This window comes from Pongo abelii, chromosome X, assembly GCF_028885655.2.
Source record: "Pongo abelii isolate AG06213 chromosome X, NHGRI_mPonAbe1-v2.0_pri, whole genome shotgun sequence".
In the NCBI taxonomy this organism is placed as follows: domain Eukaryota; kingdom Metazoa; phylum Chordata; class Mammalia; order Primates; family Hominidae; genus Pongo; species Pongo abelii.
In genome coordinates this window covers 54,125,680-54,143,915 of record NC_072008.2, presented here as the reverse complement: position 1 = coordinate 54,143,915, position 18,236 = coordinate 54,125,680, and the positions used below count along the sequence as shown (strand labels likewise).

Below are 18,236 nucleotides of genomic sequence, written 5' to 3'. Positions count from 1 at the left end.
AGCCAAAAAACTGCAAACTTTTAAAAAGTGGCTTTTAGTTAACTAAAAAGATAGTTCTTTAAAATGAAGAACACCAAGTTTAACCCAATAGGATGAAACTGTAGAGCACAGATGCATCAATTGGTGTTCATGGACCTTTGAATCTCCTATTAATATTCCATTGAAATTTTATGTAAATGCATGCATCTGTGTATGTATATTTCTTTAGTAATTTTTATCACATTTTCAAAGTGAGTTCTTAAAAAAGATGCATTCTGCTAAGGCATTCTACTAAGGGGATTCCCATTAAGATCAGGAATAAGACTAATGTGTCCACTAACACTGCTATTATTTAGTATTGTTCTAGAAGTTCATGCCAGTGTAATTAGAAGTGAAGCAGAAATAAGAACTGTAACTATTAGAAATGAAGAGACCAAATCATGATGTGAGCCATTAGGGTGAGAATCCTGTTCACTTTTGGCTGTCATTGTATCTGTAGCACCTTGCCTAGTGCCTGGCCTGTAGGAGATGGTTAACAAATATTTGATGAGTGAAAGATAAGATATAATTTTATAATCGATATAGAAAATACAGGTATGGGGCTGAGCATGGTGGTTAATGCCTGTAATCCTAGCACTTTGGAAGGGTGAGATGGGAGGGTTGCTTGAGCCTAGGAGTTCAAGACCAGCCTGGGCCACATAGTAAGACTATGTCTCTACAAAAAATAGAAATAAAAATAGAGATATGATATAATTATGTGATATCAGAAAATGAAAGAGAATCACCTAAAAACTGCTAATACTGATAAGAGAATTCAGTAAATTGGGTAAATCATTGGATATATACCAGCTATCCAAAAATCAAGAAGTACCGTATTAGTAATAACCATAATGTACTGAGAAAAAGAAATGCTATTGACAATAGCAACAAACATATAAAATATGCAAGAATAACTGTAAGAAGATAGTGTGGAACCGACATGAAGAAATAGAGATTTCCCATGTGCCTGGTGATAAAGACTGAGTGTTGTAAAGAGTCATTTCCTTCCAAATTAATGTGTACATTTAACACTAGCCTAAATCAAAATCCTAATGGAATTTTGTGGGGAATTCATTCTAAAAGTAACTTAAAAAGTAAACAGGTATAATTAGCTTAAAGAATATTGGGATAGAGAAAGTAAATGAAATGTACTATAGTGCTACAATAATCATAAGCACCAGAACAGTCAGTAAATACTTTTCCTTTTAAAAAATTTTTGTTATGAGTTTTCAAACATAAGATAAAATTCAAGAGGTTATTACCATGAACACCTATATATATATATCTGTCACCGAGATTTAATAATGAACATTTTGCTGTATTTGCTTTATTCTTTTTTTCAAGGCATTTTAAGCAAAATCTTACGTGTTATGACATCTCTAGTTTTTTTTGCTGATTTTCTTTCTTTTTTTTTGAGACAGAGTCTTGCTCTTTCACCCAGGCTGGAGTGCAGTGGGATGATCTTGGCTCACTGCAAGCTCCACCTCCTGGGTTCACACCATTCTCCTGCCTCAGCCTCTCCAGTAGCTGGGACTACAGGCACCTGCCACCACACCCGGCTAAGTTTTTGTATTTTTTAGTAGAGATGGGGTTTCACCATGTTAGCCAGGATAGTCTCGATCTCCTGACCTTGTGATCCACCTACCTCGGCCTCCCAAAGTGCTGGGATTACAGGCGTGAGCCACCACACCCATCCGTTTTTTGCTGATTTTCTAATTGCTCTATCCATTATTGAAAATGTGGTATTGAAGTCTCCAGCTATTATTATTGAATTTATCTATTTTCTCCCATCAGTTTGGTCAGTTTTCACTTCATCTATTTTGAGCCTCTGTTGTAAGGTACACATATGTTTGTAATTATTATACCTTCTTGATGGATTGACCTTTTTATCATTATAAAATGCTCTTCCTTGTCTTTAGTAATGATTTTTGTCTCAAAGTCTGATGTTAGTATAGCCATTGTGGTTTTCATTTGAGTACCACTTTTATTGTTATCTCTTTTTTCATCCATTTATTTTCGACCTGGGTCTTCAAATCTAAACTGTGTGTCTTGTATAGATAGCATATAGTAGGGTCATTTTTAATTCATTCTGCCAACATCTGCCTTTCAGTTGGAGGGTTCTAATAGCTGCCAAAGTTCGATTCACAATATCCGTTTTGCTATTTGTTTTCTATGTGTCTTATTTTTTGTTCCTCAATTCCTCCATTAGTTACTGCCTTCTTTTGTGTTTAATAGCTATTTTCTAGGACCCCCCCCCCTTTTTTTTTGAGACAGAGTGTCACTCTGTCACCCAGGCTGAAATGCAGCAACGTGATCTTGGCTCACTGCAACCTCTGCCTCCTGGGTTCAAGCAATTCTTTTCCTGCCTCAGCCTCCTGAGTAGCTGGGATTACAGGTGCCTGCCATCACGCCTAGCTAATTTTTATATTTTTAGTAGAGATGAGGTTTCACCGTGTTGGCCAGGCTGGTCTCGAACTCCTGTCCTCAGGTGATCCACCCATCTTGGCCTCCCAAAGTGCTGGGATTACAGGCATGAGCCACCTTGCCCAGCCCTAGGATCCCATTTTAATTCCTTTTTTTTTTTTTATCTCTATATGTGAGGGTTTTTTTTGTTGTTGTTTTGTTTTGTTTTTTTGAGATGGAGTCTTACTCTGTTGCCTAGGCTGGAGTACAGTGGCGCAATCTCGACTCACTGCAACCTCCACCTCCCAGGTTCAAGCGATACTCCTGCCTCAGCCTCCCAAGTAGCTGGGAATACAGGCACACGCCACCAAGCCTGGGTGATTTTTGTGTTTTTAGTAGAGGCAGGGTTTCACCATGTTGGCCAAACTGGTCTCAAACTCCTGACCTCAGGTGATCCAGCCGCCTCAGCCTCCCAAAGTGCTGAGATTACGGGCACGAGCCACCGCACCCGGCCAAGTTATTTTCTTAGTGGTTGTCCTGGGGATTAACAACTTAATTTATACCATTCTAATTCACATTATTATCACTTAATTTCTTTCTTTCTTTCTTTTTTTTATTTTTTGAGACAGAGTCTCGCTGTGTCGCCCAGATTGGAGTGCAGTGGCGCGATCTCGGCTCACTGCAAGCTCCGCCTCCCGGGTTCACGCCATTCTCCTGTCTCAGCCTCCCGAGTAGTTGGGACTACAGGCGTCCGCCACCACGCCCGGCTAATTTTTTGTATTTTTAGTAGAGACGAGGTTTCACCGTGTTAGCCAGGATGGTGTCCATCTCCTGACCTCATGATCCGCCCGCCTTGGCCTCCCAAAGTGCTGGGATTACAGGCGTGAGCCACCGCGCCCAGCCTATTATCACTTAATTTCAATACTACACAGAAACTTTGCTGCTATATAGCTCCAATTACCCTTCTCTTTTATGCTATTACTGTCACAAATTACATCTTTATACATCGTGTTCATGAACATAGGGTTATAGTAATTGCTTTATGTAATTGTCTGTTAATCCAGTTAGAAAAAGTTACAAAAATATGTTGATAATGTCTTTTAAATATACCTATCTAGTTACCTTTACCAGTGCTGTTTATTTCTTCATGCAGACTCAATTGTCTAGTGTCCTTTGGTTTCAGCCTGAAGGTTTCCCTTTAACATGCCCTTTTTTTTTTTGAGACAGAGTCTCACGCTGTCGCCTGGGCTGGAGTGCAATAGCATGATCTCGGCTGATTATAACCTCTGCCTCCCGGGTTCAAGCTGGGACTATAGGCTCCTGCCACCACGCCCGGCTAATTTTTTGTATTTTTAGTAGAGACGGGGTTTCACTGTGTTAGCCAGGATGGTCTCGATCTCCTGACCTCGTGATCCGCCCACCTTGGCCTCCCAAAGTGCTGAGATTACAGGCGTGAGCCACAGCGCCCGGCCAACATTTATTTCTTAATATCATCTAGTACCATGTACTTATTCAAATTTCCCCCAGTTGCACCAAAAATATCTTTTGTAATTGGCTTACTTAAACCAGAGTCCATTCAAGGATTACACAATGCATTTGGTTATTATAAGCTCTTAGTCTTGTTCATTATTTAAAATTTGTTAATATGACAATTTTATTTTATTTTTTGAGACAGAGTCTCACTCTGTCACCCAGGCTGGAGTGCAGTGGCGTGATCTCAGCTCACTGCAATCTCCGCCCTCGGGGTTCAAGTGATTCTCCTGCCTAAGCTTCCCAAGTAGCTGGGATTACAGGCACGTGCCACCACACCTGGCTAATTTTTTTGTATTTTTAGTAGAGACGGGGTTTCACCATGTTGGCCAGCCTGGTCTCAAACTCCTGACTTCAGGTGATCTGCTCACCTCGGCCTCCCAAAGTGTATTATGACAATTTTATTTTTATTTTATTTTATTTTTTATTTTATTTATTTTTTGAGATGGAGTTTCTCTCTTGTTGTCCAGGCTGGAGTGCAATGGCACGATCTTGGCTCACCACAGCCTCTGCCTCCTGGGTTCAAGCGATTCTCCTCCCTCAGCCTCCTGAGTAGCTGGGATTACAGGCATACACCACCATGCCCAGCTAATTTTTTGTATTTTTAGTAGAGACAGGGTTTCTCCATGTTGGTCAGACTGGTCTCGAACTCCTGACCTCAGGTGATCCACCCGCCTCAGCCTCTCAAAGTGCTGAGATTACAGGCGTGAGCCACCGTGCCTGGCCGACAATTTTTAAACATATGTAAAAGTAGAAGGGATAGCACATGAATACCCATAGTCTTAATACCCAGATTCTATAGTTGTAACATTTTGCTGTAGTTGCTTGATTCCTCTTATCTGTATCTATCTGGCTATCTATAGTTTTTGCTGAGCCACTTCAAAGTCATCATAACATATTTTACCCTTTAATAATTTAGTATCTCCTGAGAATAAGGACATCTGGCCAGGTGCAATAGTTCACGCCTATAATCCCAGCACTTTGGGACACCGAGGCGGGTGGATCATTTGAGGTCAGGAGTTTAAGACCAGCCTGGCCAACATGGTGAAACCCCGTCTCTACTAAAAATACAAAAATTAGCCAGGCGTGGTGGTGGGTGCCTGTTATCCCAGCTACTTGGGAGGCTGAGGCAGAAGAATCACTTGAACCCAGGAGGTGGAGGTTGCAGTGAGTAGAGGTCACGCCACTGCTTGACTGCGAGACTCCATCTCAGAAAAATTAAATAAGGACATCCGCCATTCCCCAGTGTAACCACACTACTTTTTTTTATACTTAACCAAAGTTAGTAATAATTCCCTAAGATCTTCAGATACCCGGTTCATAACCAAATTTCCCCAACTGTTTACACAAAATATCTTTTATAGGTTTTTTCCCTCCCATAACCCAGGTCTAATCAAGGAGGGTTCTTTTTTCCCCAGCTTAAAACAACCATTTTCTTATGTTCATGTATTCTGTGGGTCAGGAATTTGGAAATGGCACAATGGTGACAACTTGTCTCTACTGCATGAAGTCTGGGGTCTCAGCTGGAAAAACTTTGAAGGCTGGGGGTGACTTGTTGGCCAAGAGTTTGAGTTATCTGAAGTCTTTCACTTACATGTTTGATGCCTGGTCTGGGAGGACACACAAGACTGAAAGTGCCAACATGTGGCCTCTCCATGTGACTAGCTTCCTCACTGCTCAGCAGCCTCAAGGCAATCAAACTTCTTACATGGTGGTTCAGATTGCTAAAAGCATGAGTGTTCCAACAAGCAGTGTGGAAACTGAAATTGCCTTTACTGACCTTGCCTCAAAAGTCATATAGTGTCATTTATACCATATTCTATAGGTTGCAAATAAGCCTGCTTAGATTCAAGAGTGGGGCACAGACCTCACCTATCAGTAGGAAAGGTGTCATGGGATTTGGGGTCATGTTTTAAAACCACCACACATACAAAACTATAGAGAACAATATAAAAGATATCCAAGTATCCATGACTGAAAATTATGCATCAACATTTGGTAAATTTGCTTCACATCATGTTTTAAACAAATGTTACCTTTAAAGAAAGAATTTCAGCCTTCCGAATTGCTTGTTCTAGAATCTGCATACTGCTTATCCAGAAATTCTCCTTTATAATAGCAATAGCTAACCAAGGAGTTTAAATCTAGGTCAGCAGCACCACCACATCTTTTTTCTGTGACAATCGTTTTTTTCTTTAAAAATATAATAAGGCTGGGCATGATGGCTCATGCCTGTGGTTTGGGAGGCTGAGGTGGGTGGATCACTTGAGGTTAGGAGTTCAAGACCATCCTGGCTAACATGGTGAAACCCCGTCTCTACTAAAAATACAAAAATTAGCCGGGCGTGGTGTTGCATGCCTGTGATCCCAGCTATTCAGGAGGCTGAGGCAGGAGAATAGCTTGAACCCAGGAGGTGGAGGTTGCAGTGAGCTGAGGTGACCCCACTGCACTCTAGCCTTGGGCGACAAAGCAAGACTCCATCTCAAAAAATAAATAAAAATAGAATAGTTTATTGAGCTCCTATATATCCACCAGTGAGAATGAACAGTTATTAATATATTGCCATATTGGCTTCATTTATCACTATCTTGTCTTTAAAATTTTTTTCTTTGCTTGAAAGCAAACTCCAGTTATTATGCCATTTCCCCCAAGTATTTCAGTATGTATTTCTAAAAAATGGACATTTTCTCACAAAACCTTACAACCTGTTATTATACATAACAAAACTAACAATAATTTGATAATTCTTTATCTAATTCCAAGTCCAAAATCAAATTTGCTAAATTGTCAAACCATGAAAAGGTGTTTTTATGTTAGATTTGTTTAAATCAGGGTCTAAACAGGGTCCATGTGGCATTTGAATGCCTTTTAACCCTCTCAATCTAGAGCACTCTCCCCTTTTTTGTTCTGTGCTATTGATGTTGACACTGGTGTAATTGCGCTGTAGCATGTCCTATCTTTAGATTTGTCTGTTTGCTTACTTGTGACATTGTCTTTTTAAAGAGACTAAGCCAGTTTATCTTGTAGAATGTCTGCTTGTTTTCTTCTGGTGTCATTTAACTTGTTTTTCTATACCTGTTTCCTAAACACTGAAAGTAATATGAATGGCTTGCTATATTTTAGCTCTTCAGCAAAACTACTTCTCAGGTGATGTGAATTTCCTATTGCTTCTCATCAAGAGGTGCGTGAAGTTGTGTTGTGCTTTCTATTAGTGACAGTAAAGTTCATACTTAAAGTGGTAATCTCTTGATCTCATCATTATAAGTTTTTTTCTTCTTGAGGTGAATGGGTAATATTTTGGTGCTATGTGAATGTCCAATTCCCTAGAATCAGTTGTTGCATTAGGACTTGCCAGCTTGTGATTTTCTAATTCTGTCATTCCTTCTACATTTAGTAGCTGGCTTTCTTCTGTAAAGAAGAGCTGTCTGTCATCATTTAGGGCTGTTTGGTTATCCTGAAATACACTTCCTTTTGAAATGGTGGGATGAGTATTTTTTGATTTCAGGTTGGTAAGGCATTATAAAAGAGTCATGCAAGAGGGTGGTCTTCTTCAGGAACTCATAGCCTGGCTGGTAGACAGAATAACACATCAGCATTAGAGAATGAGACAAGGTGGTATGTGCTATGTATCAAGTAATTTGTACAGATCGTAAGTTCAGAGGAAAAAGATCAATGGAACCAAAGAGGTTTTGTGTAGGAGATTGATTTCAGCTTAAGAATGGGTAGGTTTTGAATAGGCAGATAAAAAGGAAGATAGTACTCTAGATAGTGTGGATGGTGAGGATGAAAGCATAGGGAGAGAGGATGAGCTGTACACACTCTGGAGATGTAATAAGGAAGCCATCCGTCTGGAGAAGCTGAGAATATGGATGTGGAAATAAGGTTGGAGAGGTAAGTGGGCCAGAAGCAGAATATGGGACAAACTTAAATGCCAGTTCAGGGAGATTAACTTTTTATTTTTATTATTATTTTATTATTATTATTTGAGACAGAGTTTCACTGTATCGCCGAGGCTCGAGTGCAGTGACGCAATCTCTGCTCACTGCAACCTCTGCCTCCCAGGCTCAAGCAATTCTCGTACCTCAGCCTCCTGAGCAGCTGGGACTACAGGCGTGCACCACCATGCCCGGATAATTTTTGTATTTTTAGTAGAGACGAAGTTTTCGCCATGTTGGTGAGGCTGGTCTCAAACTCCTGGCCACAAGTGATCCACTTGCCTCAGCCTCCCAAAGTGCTGGAATTACAGGTGTGAGCCACTGCACCTGGCCTGGCTTATTGTTCTATTTTTAGAGACAGAGTTTCACTCTGTTGCCCAGGCTGGAGTGCAGTGGTACAGTCGTAGCTCACTGTAACCTCAAACTCCTGGGCTCAAGCGATCCTCCCACTTCAGCCTCCCAAGTAGCTAGGACTACAGGTGCATGCCACCACACCTGGCTAACTTTTTAATTTTTTGTAGTGACAGGGTCCCACCTCAGCCTCCCAGAGCATTGGGATTACAGGCATGAACCACCATGCCCAGCCAAAGGAGGTTCACATTTTTTTTCTTTTTCCCTCTGGGAGGTTCACCTTTATCCTTTAATCAGTGTGTGCTTTGCGCATTGGTGAATTAGGTTCTTATGTGATGGCAAGCAAAATCTGGCTTCATAAAAAGCTAGAAGCAGGAAGACCAATGAGACTACCTTTGGAGAGCTTGGAGGTGGGGAATATGGCTAGCATTCAGATAAATGTCTTAGTGACACCTTCTCATCCTGTTTCCCCTGCAGCCCGTGTGACCCCAACTCTGCCAAAGCAGGACCGTCCTGTGCGTGAGGGGACCCGGGTAGCCTCTATTGAGACAGGTTTGGCTGCAGCAGCTGCAAAGCTGGCCCAGCAGGTAGGTGCTGACACCCCAGGTCACCCTGCAGCTAATAGCAGTTTGACTTAGAGCCTCAACACTTAGACCTGCAGGCTGATAGGATCCCACCTTTATCTCAGTGGGGATTGAGTAACCTTTGATCTTTATCCTTGGCAGTATCCCAGCCCCCTCTTAAATCCCTCTTATCCCAACTCAATGATAAGCTACTTCCACAGGTTACACAGTTGACATGATTTAGGATAAAGAAAATATTAGGCCAGAGAAAAACCCACTTACCTTTTTTGGTGTGTAAAAACCTCTCAGATGAGAAGGACCAGATCCTTCCTTTGCTCTCATATGAAGCCCTGAGGGGGTGACTCAGCTGAGTACACTCGAGTTCTCAGCCACCCACCAGTATTGGAATTTGGTTGATTAGAAATTTTTCTTGTCCTCTTTATGAAATAATATTATCTTTATCTTCACCCACCAATATTTTTTTTGTCCTAAAGAGTGATCTTCACTAGAATCAAGTTCACCTCCTAGCATTACATCTAAAAGTTCTTTAATGTGTGTAATGTGCTTAGGAGCCTTTGGAGGTGAATTCTTTGGTTATCTTGCAATCAATATCCCATTAGCTCCTAATCCCATATCCTATAGCTTAGAGCACTATTAAGCATCTGCTTTGTTAGTTGCTTCCATATATAATGTGTAATGTAATCTGCCCAATAGCCCTGTTCAACAGGTGATATTTTCATCATTTTATAGGTGAAGAAAATGAAGCTCTCTTTAATTGACTCAGGATAATACAGCCAGTAAATGGAGGAGACAATTCAAACTCATATCCTCTAACTTCAAATTTCATATTACTTTCTATTTAAATAAATGCTTATGTAGTTCAGTCATTACATCCTATTTAAATAGTATTTAAATCTTTGGCAATCTTCTTTGACCAGAACTTCTGTCTCTTATGTATAACCCAATACAGTGTAAGCTGTAATTTGAAAAAGGGGGTTCTACTGTTTTATAAATATAAATTAAGTAAAGGTGTGAAAATTACTCGTAGTGCCTTTTAAGGAGCTAAATTCTGTTTGGGATGATCAGAGATTACCTCAAAGAAGAGGTTTTGAAATTGGGGAGGGGCTTTGCAAGCTAAGCTTCTGGTAGGGGCCAGGGAGGCATTCTAGAAGAAGGGAATTCCTTGGTATAGCACACAAAGCCCTCTTAAAGTCCTCTTGATTTGGTCTCTAGTCATCTCCCTGACCTCCTTCCAGCCCCTCATGCACACCCTTTATACAGCCGTACTGCACTGCAATACTCATAGTCCCCTCAGTGAGTATATCAGATTGTCTCATGCTTTTGTGCCTTTACACAAGATGTTTCTTTTACCCATTGAGAATCATACCCTATCAGATGCCTTACCTAACAGCCCTTCGTACTACCTACCACCACTTTATTTCAGAGGACTTTTTCTATATGCTTCTACAACATTCTCTCGTGGTACTTACAATCATAAATGTATGTTTTGGTGTTTCTTATTAAACTATGAATACTTCAAGAGTGGGAATATATTTAATTTAACTTGGCATCCCCACTATGGTCAGAAAATGTGTTTAGTCAGTATTGGGGTGGGTGGGTGAGTGAATGAATGAATGAATGAATGAATGAATGAATGAATGAAACATCTTTCTGTATTGGAGATTTCATGTTGGGGAATTAGTTAAAATAAGTAATGGTTATAAGAATGGATTCTAGAGTCAGCCTGCTTGGATTTAAATTACGTAATAGTTCTACCATTTGGGCAAGTTAATTTCTCTTTGCCTCATTTCCTCATAGACTTCATTTTAGGATTAAATGTGGTAATGTATGTACAAGCTCTTTTAGAATGGCAGTTGGTATGGAGTAAGTACTATAGGCCTGTTAGCTTTTCATCATTATCATTATGGGTTGGCTAAGTGTAAACAGCCAGACTGTGGAAGATCATGAATGTCAGGCCAGGGAGTTTGAACTTGGGCGGGGATCTGCTAACAGCTTTTTGAGCAAGGGGATTGGCAAGGTGAAAGTGGTTCTGTCATAAGATGGTCTAGTTGTCTGTGGGAGTATCTGGATAAATTATATGTGAAAGAGATTGGCAGCAAAGGTAGCAAAATTTAGGCTAGTGATCTAGATATGAAGAGGTAATTCTGGATTTAAGTGAGAGAAAAAGGGACAGAAATGCAGTTCCTGGTATGGTTAGAATAGCAGTTTGGCTGAAGGAAGAGATTCTGAAGCCAAATGGCTTGGATGTGAATCCCAGTTTGACCACTTACTGGTCCTGTAACCTTAGGGAAATGACTTAGCCTCTCTGTGCCACAGTTTCTTCATCCTTCAAATGGGATTATAATTCTTGCTTCTTGGGTATTTGTGAGTATTAAATGAGTAATTATAGAAGAGTGGTTGGCATGTATTACTAATATTATTATTATTGTACCCCAGAAATGCCTGTGGTAGCCACAGCCTGTGAGATCTTCCAAAGGTAGGAGTAGGCTCGTGTTGCCAAGAGAAGGCAAAAAAATGTAATCACTGAGTTGGTTTGTGTGGCTGTGTAGCATTTCAGAAGGTGAAGTGATTTACATGCTCTCAGCACCACCTTTCCAGGTTTTCAGGGCTCCAGATACCCACTATACAAGTGTCCGCTATGCAGTGGATGGTTGAGATACGAAGTGACACAACTCCTTATTTGTCATTCCCATCCCCAAAGTGAGGTTTTTAGACCCAGTGACCTGGAGGATTGTCAAGCCCTCTGTTAAAAGAAAAAGACCAGCAAGAGGAAGTGAAGCCATTATAAAAGATGAAGGTAGAATAATAACTAACCACTTGTCGAATATCTACTATGTGCTGTGTATTTTTATGTCATCACTTAATTTTTTCAAAAATCCTAAAAAGCAGATATTATTTTACCTGTTTTATAGATGAGGTAGCTGAGATTCAGAAAGGTTAGTCAGTTTGACCGTAGTCATCCAATTTAGGGACACAAGCCTGGATTTGAACCAGATTTATCTCATTCCAAAGTTAATAATCTTTCTAATCTTTCTACACTCAGATTTTCCACTTTGAGAAGTTTGCAAGGTGTCTCTTCAGATAGACCTGGTTAAATACTGGTCCCAACTACTTTTCAGCTGTGAGGCTTTGGGCTCAAGTTACTTAATATCCCTGCACCTCCATTTTCTCATATGTAAAATTAGGATTTTTTCTTCTTAGGGCTGTTACGAGGATTAAATGAGATAAAGTATATAAAGTGTCTCAGCTGCTGATGTAAATTTAGTTATTATTATTAGACGTGTCCAAGGTCTACCTCATTAGTGGCAACACTAGGACCAAAATCCTAGTCTCCAAATTCATTTACAGCTTTCTTGGCACCGTACTAATAAGTGACAGTGGTGACTTAAGGATGGATGATAACAAAGAGATGATCTCAGGTATTGGAAGGCCTGTTACGTGCTGTGTGTACATCCAGGCTAGACTTGGTGCAGGTAAGGGAGAGGGTGGCAGGTTGCACAACCATATTGGACATTGTCTAGTTAGTTCCTTTCCTAGGAGCTTGTCTTCTTCACTCCTGAATCTCTCCTCCTACTTGGCTTGTGTTTCAGGAGCTACAGAAGGCCCAAAAGAAGAAATATATCAAGAAGAAGCCTTTGCTGAAGGAGGTAGAACAGCCTCGCCCTCAAGACTCCAATCTCAGTCTGACAGTACCAGCCCCCACTGTGGCTGCCACACCACAGCTTGTCACCTCCTCCTCACCCCTGCCTCCTCCTGAGCCTAAACAAGAGGCCCTGTCAGGAAGTCTCGCTGACCATGAGTACACCGCTCGTCCCAATGCCTTTGGCATGGCCCAGGCAAATCGCAGCACTACACCTATGGCCCCCGGTGTCTTCTTGACCCAGCGGCGCCCTTCAGTTGGCTCTCAGAGCAATCAGGCAGGACAAGGTACAATGGCCATATGGTTGTAGAACCGAAGGATCTTAGAGCCACCTGCCCTAAATCCTAAGTGCTCTAGTAGATGACAATACCAGGGAGGGACACTGAAGGCCAACCTAAGGTGCTTGGGTTTGATCTTATGGGCCATGGAGAGATGTTGACTGATTTGAAGTACAGACAAGATCAGGTTTTAGTTTTGAAAGATCCTTCTGGTGGCCAGAAGGAGGTAGAGGGTGGGCTAGAGATGGGAACTCTAGGGAGGAGGCACATATACATGTTCAGGCAGGCAGGAAGAGTACCTGGGGCTCTGCCAGAGGGAATGGAGAGGGAGGAGATGAACTGATCAAATATGGAGGCAGTCAAATAGGACATGAGAGGGGATTTAATGTGGGGAGACAGAGACAACAAAGAGTTAGAGGACTGAAGCCTTCCTTTCCCTCACTTTGGTCTTCAAAGCCCAGTCCCTAGAGTATGCAGCTCAAGGGCATGGAGGTTGGTGTGATGTTGAAGGATGATGAAGATGGGAGTTTCTAATGAAGCAAGGCCCTAGGGATGGCAACTTCAGGGACACTGAGCTCTAATCACTAACCAGGCACTTGTCCAGTCCTGGTGGGTAGGATAAGAGGGTATGGAAGCACATTTACCTCCCTGCAGGATCTTGGAAGGAAAATGATTGGGACCAGAGTAATCAGTGGAGAAAAAGAACTAGACAAACTGTAATCAGGGAGTCTGTTGCTACTACAGGAGGTCATAGGAGGAAGAGTCAAACATGTGGTGTTGGTTGGAAGTAGTTAAGGAGGGCTTTCTGCCCAATATGGTCTAGGGATGGAGAAACTTTGTGGGTAGAGAAACAGGAAGGGGAGGTGGTCTGAGGGCAGTTGGTGCCAGATTTGGTGTTGAAGCCCTTGCCAAAGCCCTTGCTTACTTTTCCCTTCCCCCACAGGAAAGCGTCCCAAAAAGGGCCTGGCCACAGCAAAGCAGAGACTCGGCCGTATCCTGAAAATCCACAGAAATGGCAAACTACTTCTGTGAGCCCTCCTGTGTCCCACCCCTCACCCCTTTACCCCCATTGCCTTCTCCGTTGTCAACTCTTGGGGCACTCCTGGATCCTATCTGCCCTGGACAAGGTGCTGAGGTGCATTGTCCTGCTTTCTTGGAACTTACCAAAGGCATGGACCCCTCCACCGACTCCTTCTAGTTCCCTTCCCCACTTTCACTAGAGCATCCTGCCTGCCTTCTCCACTGAGTAGCAGGTAAATGGGAGAGGTTTCCAGCTGACTAGAACCCTCTTTTCTACTCGTCCAGACCACTCCCCTGTCACCTGCCTTGTCTGTTCTTTACTCTTCATCCCCCGCTAGAGCTGGAAGGCAGGATGAGGAGAGGTATGAAGGAGCCTGAGCTATGAAGTGGGAAGCCCAGTGCTTGACACTTTCAGCAACTCTAGCCCTATATCCAGAAGCCTGCCCACCTCCACCCATTCTGTTTGCCCCATTTCCCCAGTCCAGTGGACATGCCCCACCTCCAGACTTGCTCATGGGAGAAGGCTGTGGTCTCTGGCCCCTCTTGCCAAATGCTTCATGGAAATGAAGAGGAAGGCCTAGAGCCTCCTTCCTGCCCCACTGTGGGCCATTTCCAGAAGTGGCCTAGAAATGCCAACTTCACTTACCTTTCGGAAGAAAGGTGATTCCTATCACTTGTCAAGGTAGGGAGTGGTCAGATGCCCAAGCCTTTGACCATGGCTTTGTAGCCCGTTGGAGGAAGCTACTTTTAGCTGGCTACACATGAGGCCACTTGTTTTAGGGTGAGCTCCAGGGATTTGCCTGGATTTTGAAATCATGTAGAACATTATCCACGTGGCTGTGGCTGTGGCTGTGGCTGGGCCCTGGCAGGTGGAAAACCATCTCCCAGAAACCTGAAAGCACCTGCCAATGACGCAGATAACCCTGGCCCTACAGCCTGCTTGCTCCGCCTATACCACAGAGCACAGCCTGGACATTATGGAGGGTGTGGCGGGACGGCCCACACCTGGGTCCTCCATCGGGAACTTTTCATGCTTCTTTCTCCACCTGAGGTCTTGGTCTGAAGAAGACCTCAGGACTCACATCTTCACTCCTGGGCCTTTGCACTTCCAGACGACAGGTCATCGTTCAAGCAGAATGCAGACAGGCCATTCACGAGCCCAAGTTGAAGAGAAGAGACGCCCATCCGTGAAGAAGCAGACCATCCATCCGATCCTCCCTTCCCCTGTCCTTCCTTCGTGGATTGTCTCCATTGTCCAGACAGTGCCCCCACCTCCCACCGCCTTGCCTCACTGGCAATCTGGACTCGATGGAGAACATCCCCCCACCTCCATTTGGCACTACCCAAGTGGAGTGTACCCTTGCCCTTTCCACCTGTACCACCCACTCCAACCTCACCCCAGCTTGCCCAGTGCTTCTGGGGAATTTAATAGCTACCATGCAGGCCACAGGGAATTTGTGAGGCTTCCTTCGTCATTGTGTCTCCAGTTTGTCTTTCTTTTCTCCATTGCCCTGCTTCTACTTTCCTTCCTTGGAATCAGGGGTTCCTTTAGCCCATTTGCTTTCTCTACCTTGGGGACCCCAGGGGCCAAGCAGTTCTCCATCTAGTCACACCAAAGGCAAAAAGCCTGGCTACCTCCCCCCTAGCACGTGAGTCCCTACTCCCCTCCCCTCTGTTTCTGCCCAACTTTGCTTATTTTGGGGATTTCAAGGCAGCAGAGGGTAGTGAGGGGAGGGCAGGAGAAGCCTCTGTCCCTGTATAGGCAACTGCCTGACTATGCGGTGACTGCTGTAACCAAGATCAGGTCCCCAGCCCTTTTGTCCATTAACACCCCCTCTTGATCTTTCAAAGGCAGCTAATTGCTAGCAAATCCCCCCCGATTCCGGCCTTTTCCCTCTGTTTCTTTGTTAGAAGTTTTCTGTGGAGCTGAAACCCAGCCTCTGTTTGACTGGGTTTCGTTTAGCTTAGTTGGGTTCTTGGAGCCCCGTTTGTTGTTTTGTGTTGTTTCCAATGAAAAGCAAGTTTACCCTCAGAGTTATGCTTTTCCAAAGAGGCTGATGTCTTTGTTTTTGTTTTTTTTAATGTTTCAGGTTCTAAGTGAAGTGAGTTGGGGAGGGGTTGGGAGTGTTAGTAATCAAGGTTTAGAACACCATGAGATAGTTACCCCTGATCTCCAATCCCTAGCTGGGGGCTGGATAGGGGGAAGGGAGAGAGGATTTCTATTCACCTTTAATATATTTTTACAAAAAAAGCAAACAATTTAAAAACAAGCCCACCGCTTCTGTACATGTCTAAATATATTTTTAGAAGTGGGTAGGATTGTGAATTTCTGATGCAGGGCCTTTTTATAAATAGGTTAGAGTAGCATCGTTCAGACTTCTCTGTTGTTTTTGCCCCTGTCTTTTTCTTATGTTGTGTTACTAATGTAATTTATATTTTTTTTAGATCCTCCCTTTCCTATAGAGATAAAAGTGATTTATCTTGGCAATTGCTTTGCTTGGCATTCTTTTTTTTGTGGTGAGGGTGGTGGTGTGGTGCAGGGTCCGGGAGTGCTGCCTTCTCCTTGTACTCTTTGTCTCTCCCTCAGCAAATTGTCGGGCATTTCCCTGGTGCTCGGCCTTATGCTTGAAGTGGGAAGGGTATTCCCACCCTCAGGAGGGACATGCTTCACACACCTGAAGTAGATCATCAGAAGCGGACTGAGCAGAAAAGAAAGGGTGCAATAATTCAAAGGGGCCTGACAAGTTCAATGGGAGGGCTTTCCAGAGACTGCTTTTGCAAGTGTGTCCTCTCTGTGAATGTGGGATTTTTTTTTTCTTTCCCTCTCTCTGCCATGCACTTGTTGTGCAATCTGGACTTGATTACTGTGCTTAGGGCCAGTACAAGGGTTAGAAGAATATAATTATCAGAGCTTGTTTTCACAATTATCGCACTTGTTTTCTTGTGCCAGGCACTGCTCTTAATACTTTATTGATTCATTTCATCCTCACCAACACCCTCATCCTGCCAGCGAAGAAACAAAGTAACCTTCCTGTATCATACATGAAAATTCTGGGACCAACCTGGTTCCAGAATGTGTATTCTTATCACTCTGTTCTACCACTTTTCACTGATAAACACTACCATTTATTAAGTGCCTTTTGGGTGCCAGGCATTGGACTAGGGATTTTACTGAGGGATATCTCATTTAATCCTCACTGAAAAACCCCATGAGGATATTCGCCCTGTTTTACAGTTAAGAAGACTGAAGTTTGCCAGTGGTCTTCTTCAGCAGGATCTGCCTGATTCCAAAACTTATGTTCTTTGCCTTCACCATATTAGAAAATCTTCTGAGGCTCAAGCACCCAACAGATCTTTATTAAGCCTCTGTTGTGTGTAAGGTGCAGAATTCAGAGTTATCTCCTAAGGAGAGCTCCCAGGGTGATCTTGGGAGCCTCAGTTTCAAATTCACCACCACCCTGACTGTGGGTGAGCCAGGGCAGGCTGCTTACTGTCTGTGGGTCACCTATTAAAGTATTTTGAACCCAGTCAAGATTTACTTCCTCCTGGAGATTCTGCTTCTGTGGGTCTGGAGTAGTGAGGCTGTCTGGTTTTGGCACCTACTGGTTAAATGACCTCCTCCAGTTCTCACAGTCTGTCTCAGGAGTAAGTGGGGTTTTGATAATGTTCATGTCTGAAGCATAGAGAACTGTATTTCCTGGTAGAAAGGAAACAGGAAAGAAGGACTTTAAAGCCTTTGCAGGAATGGTGGGCTGGGTTATTTTTGTCACCAATTCCCCCCCCCCACACCTTCCTCAGCCAAGGGACAAAGCACTGTTTTGTGCTTTGTTTTTACCAGCCTCAGAGGATAAGCTAGAATCTTGGTCACCTTATTCCTTCGTCCAGGCAGGAGGTGCCAGCAGTTCAGAGGTTCCTGTCTCCAAATTGGGAGGGAAACGAGGCACCCAACTTCAGTCATCCCCCTTTCCAGTATGGAGTGGAAAAGTGCACAGGACTTGTGGCTAAAGAGCCCTCCTTCTCAATGACTAACCAAGTAATTTGGAAGAAACTGCTTGTCTGTGTCTCCCAGTTTCTACATTTGCAAGATGGAATTAACTATGAATCCCTCTAGAAGCTTGGTTGCCCCTAAACTTTCTGGATGCTGTTAATTCCCAAACCGAATTCTCTAGCCCTAACTTGTCCTGAGTGCAGATCCCCATTTCTGCTATCTCATGTTGTTTCTCCTGCCTCAACTACACAGGCCACTTCATCAGGACTCCATACACACCAAGTTAACTGAAATGGCACTTGCCCTCCAGTAAATTGAATGGAGGAGAGGAGCATCATATGGTACAGCACATTGATAGAGATGAGCAGGGAATCCATCCTAGGAAGCAAGGAGATTGGGGAAGCCTTCCTATGGGGTGGTGCCTGAGCAGAAAGATGAAAAGCAATTAGTTACTCTGGCTAAGAAAAATGGGAGAGTAGTCCAAGCCGA

At 43.2% G+C, this 18,236-nt stretch overlaps 1 protein-coding gene across 8 annotated transcripts in view; it reads left to right on the top strand.

The window, feature by feature from the left end:
- The window catches only part of PHF8 (PHD finger protein 8), a 103,149-nt gene extending 86,902 nt beyond the window's left edge, over positions 1-16,247 (top strand). For 7 of the 8 annotated variants that reach the window (XM_054544606.1, XM_054544611.1, XM_054544610.1 and 4 more), the window contains 4 exons: positions 8,715-8,824; positions 12,412-12,748; positions 13,683-13,767; positions 14,872-16,247. In XM_054544606.1, coding sequence (XP_054400581.1) covers positions 8,715-8,824; positions 12,412-12,748; positions 13,683-13,767; positions 14,872-14,950 — 611 coding nt within the window. In that variant the 3' untranslated portion in view covers positions 14,951-16,247. Of the gene's footprint in view, positions 1-8,714; positions 8,825-12,411; positions 12,749-13,682 lie in introns of all 8 variants that reach the window. The other variant, XM_054544609.1, reaches the window with a different exon arrangement.
- Positions 16,248-18,236: the final 1,989 nt, after the last annotated feature.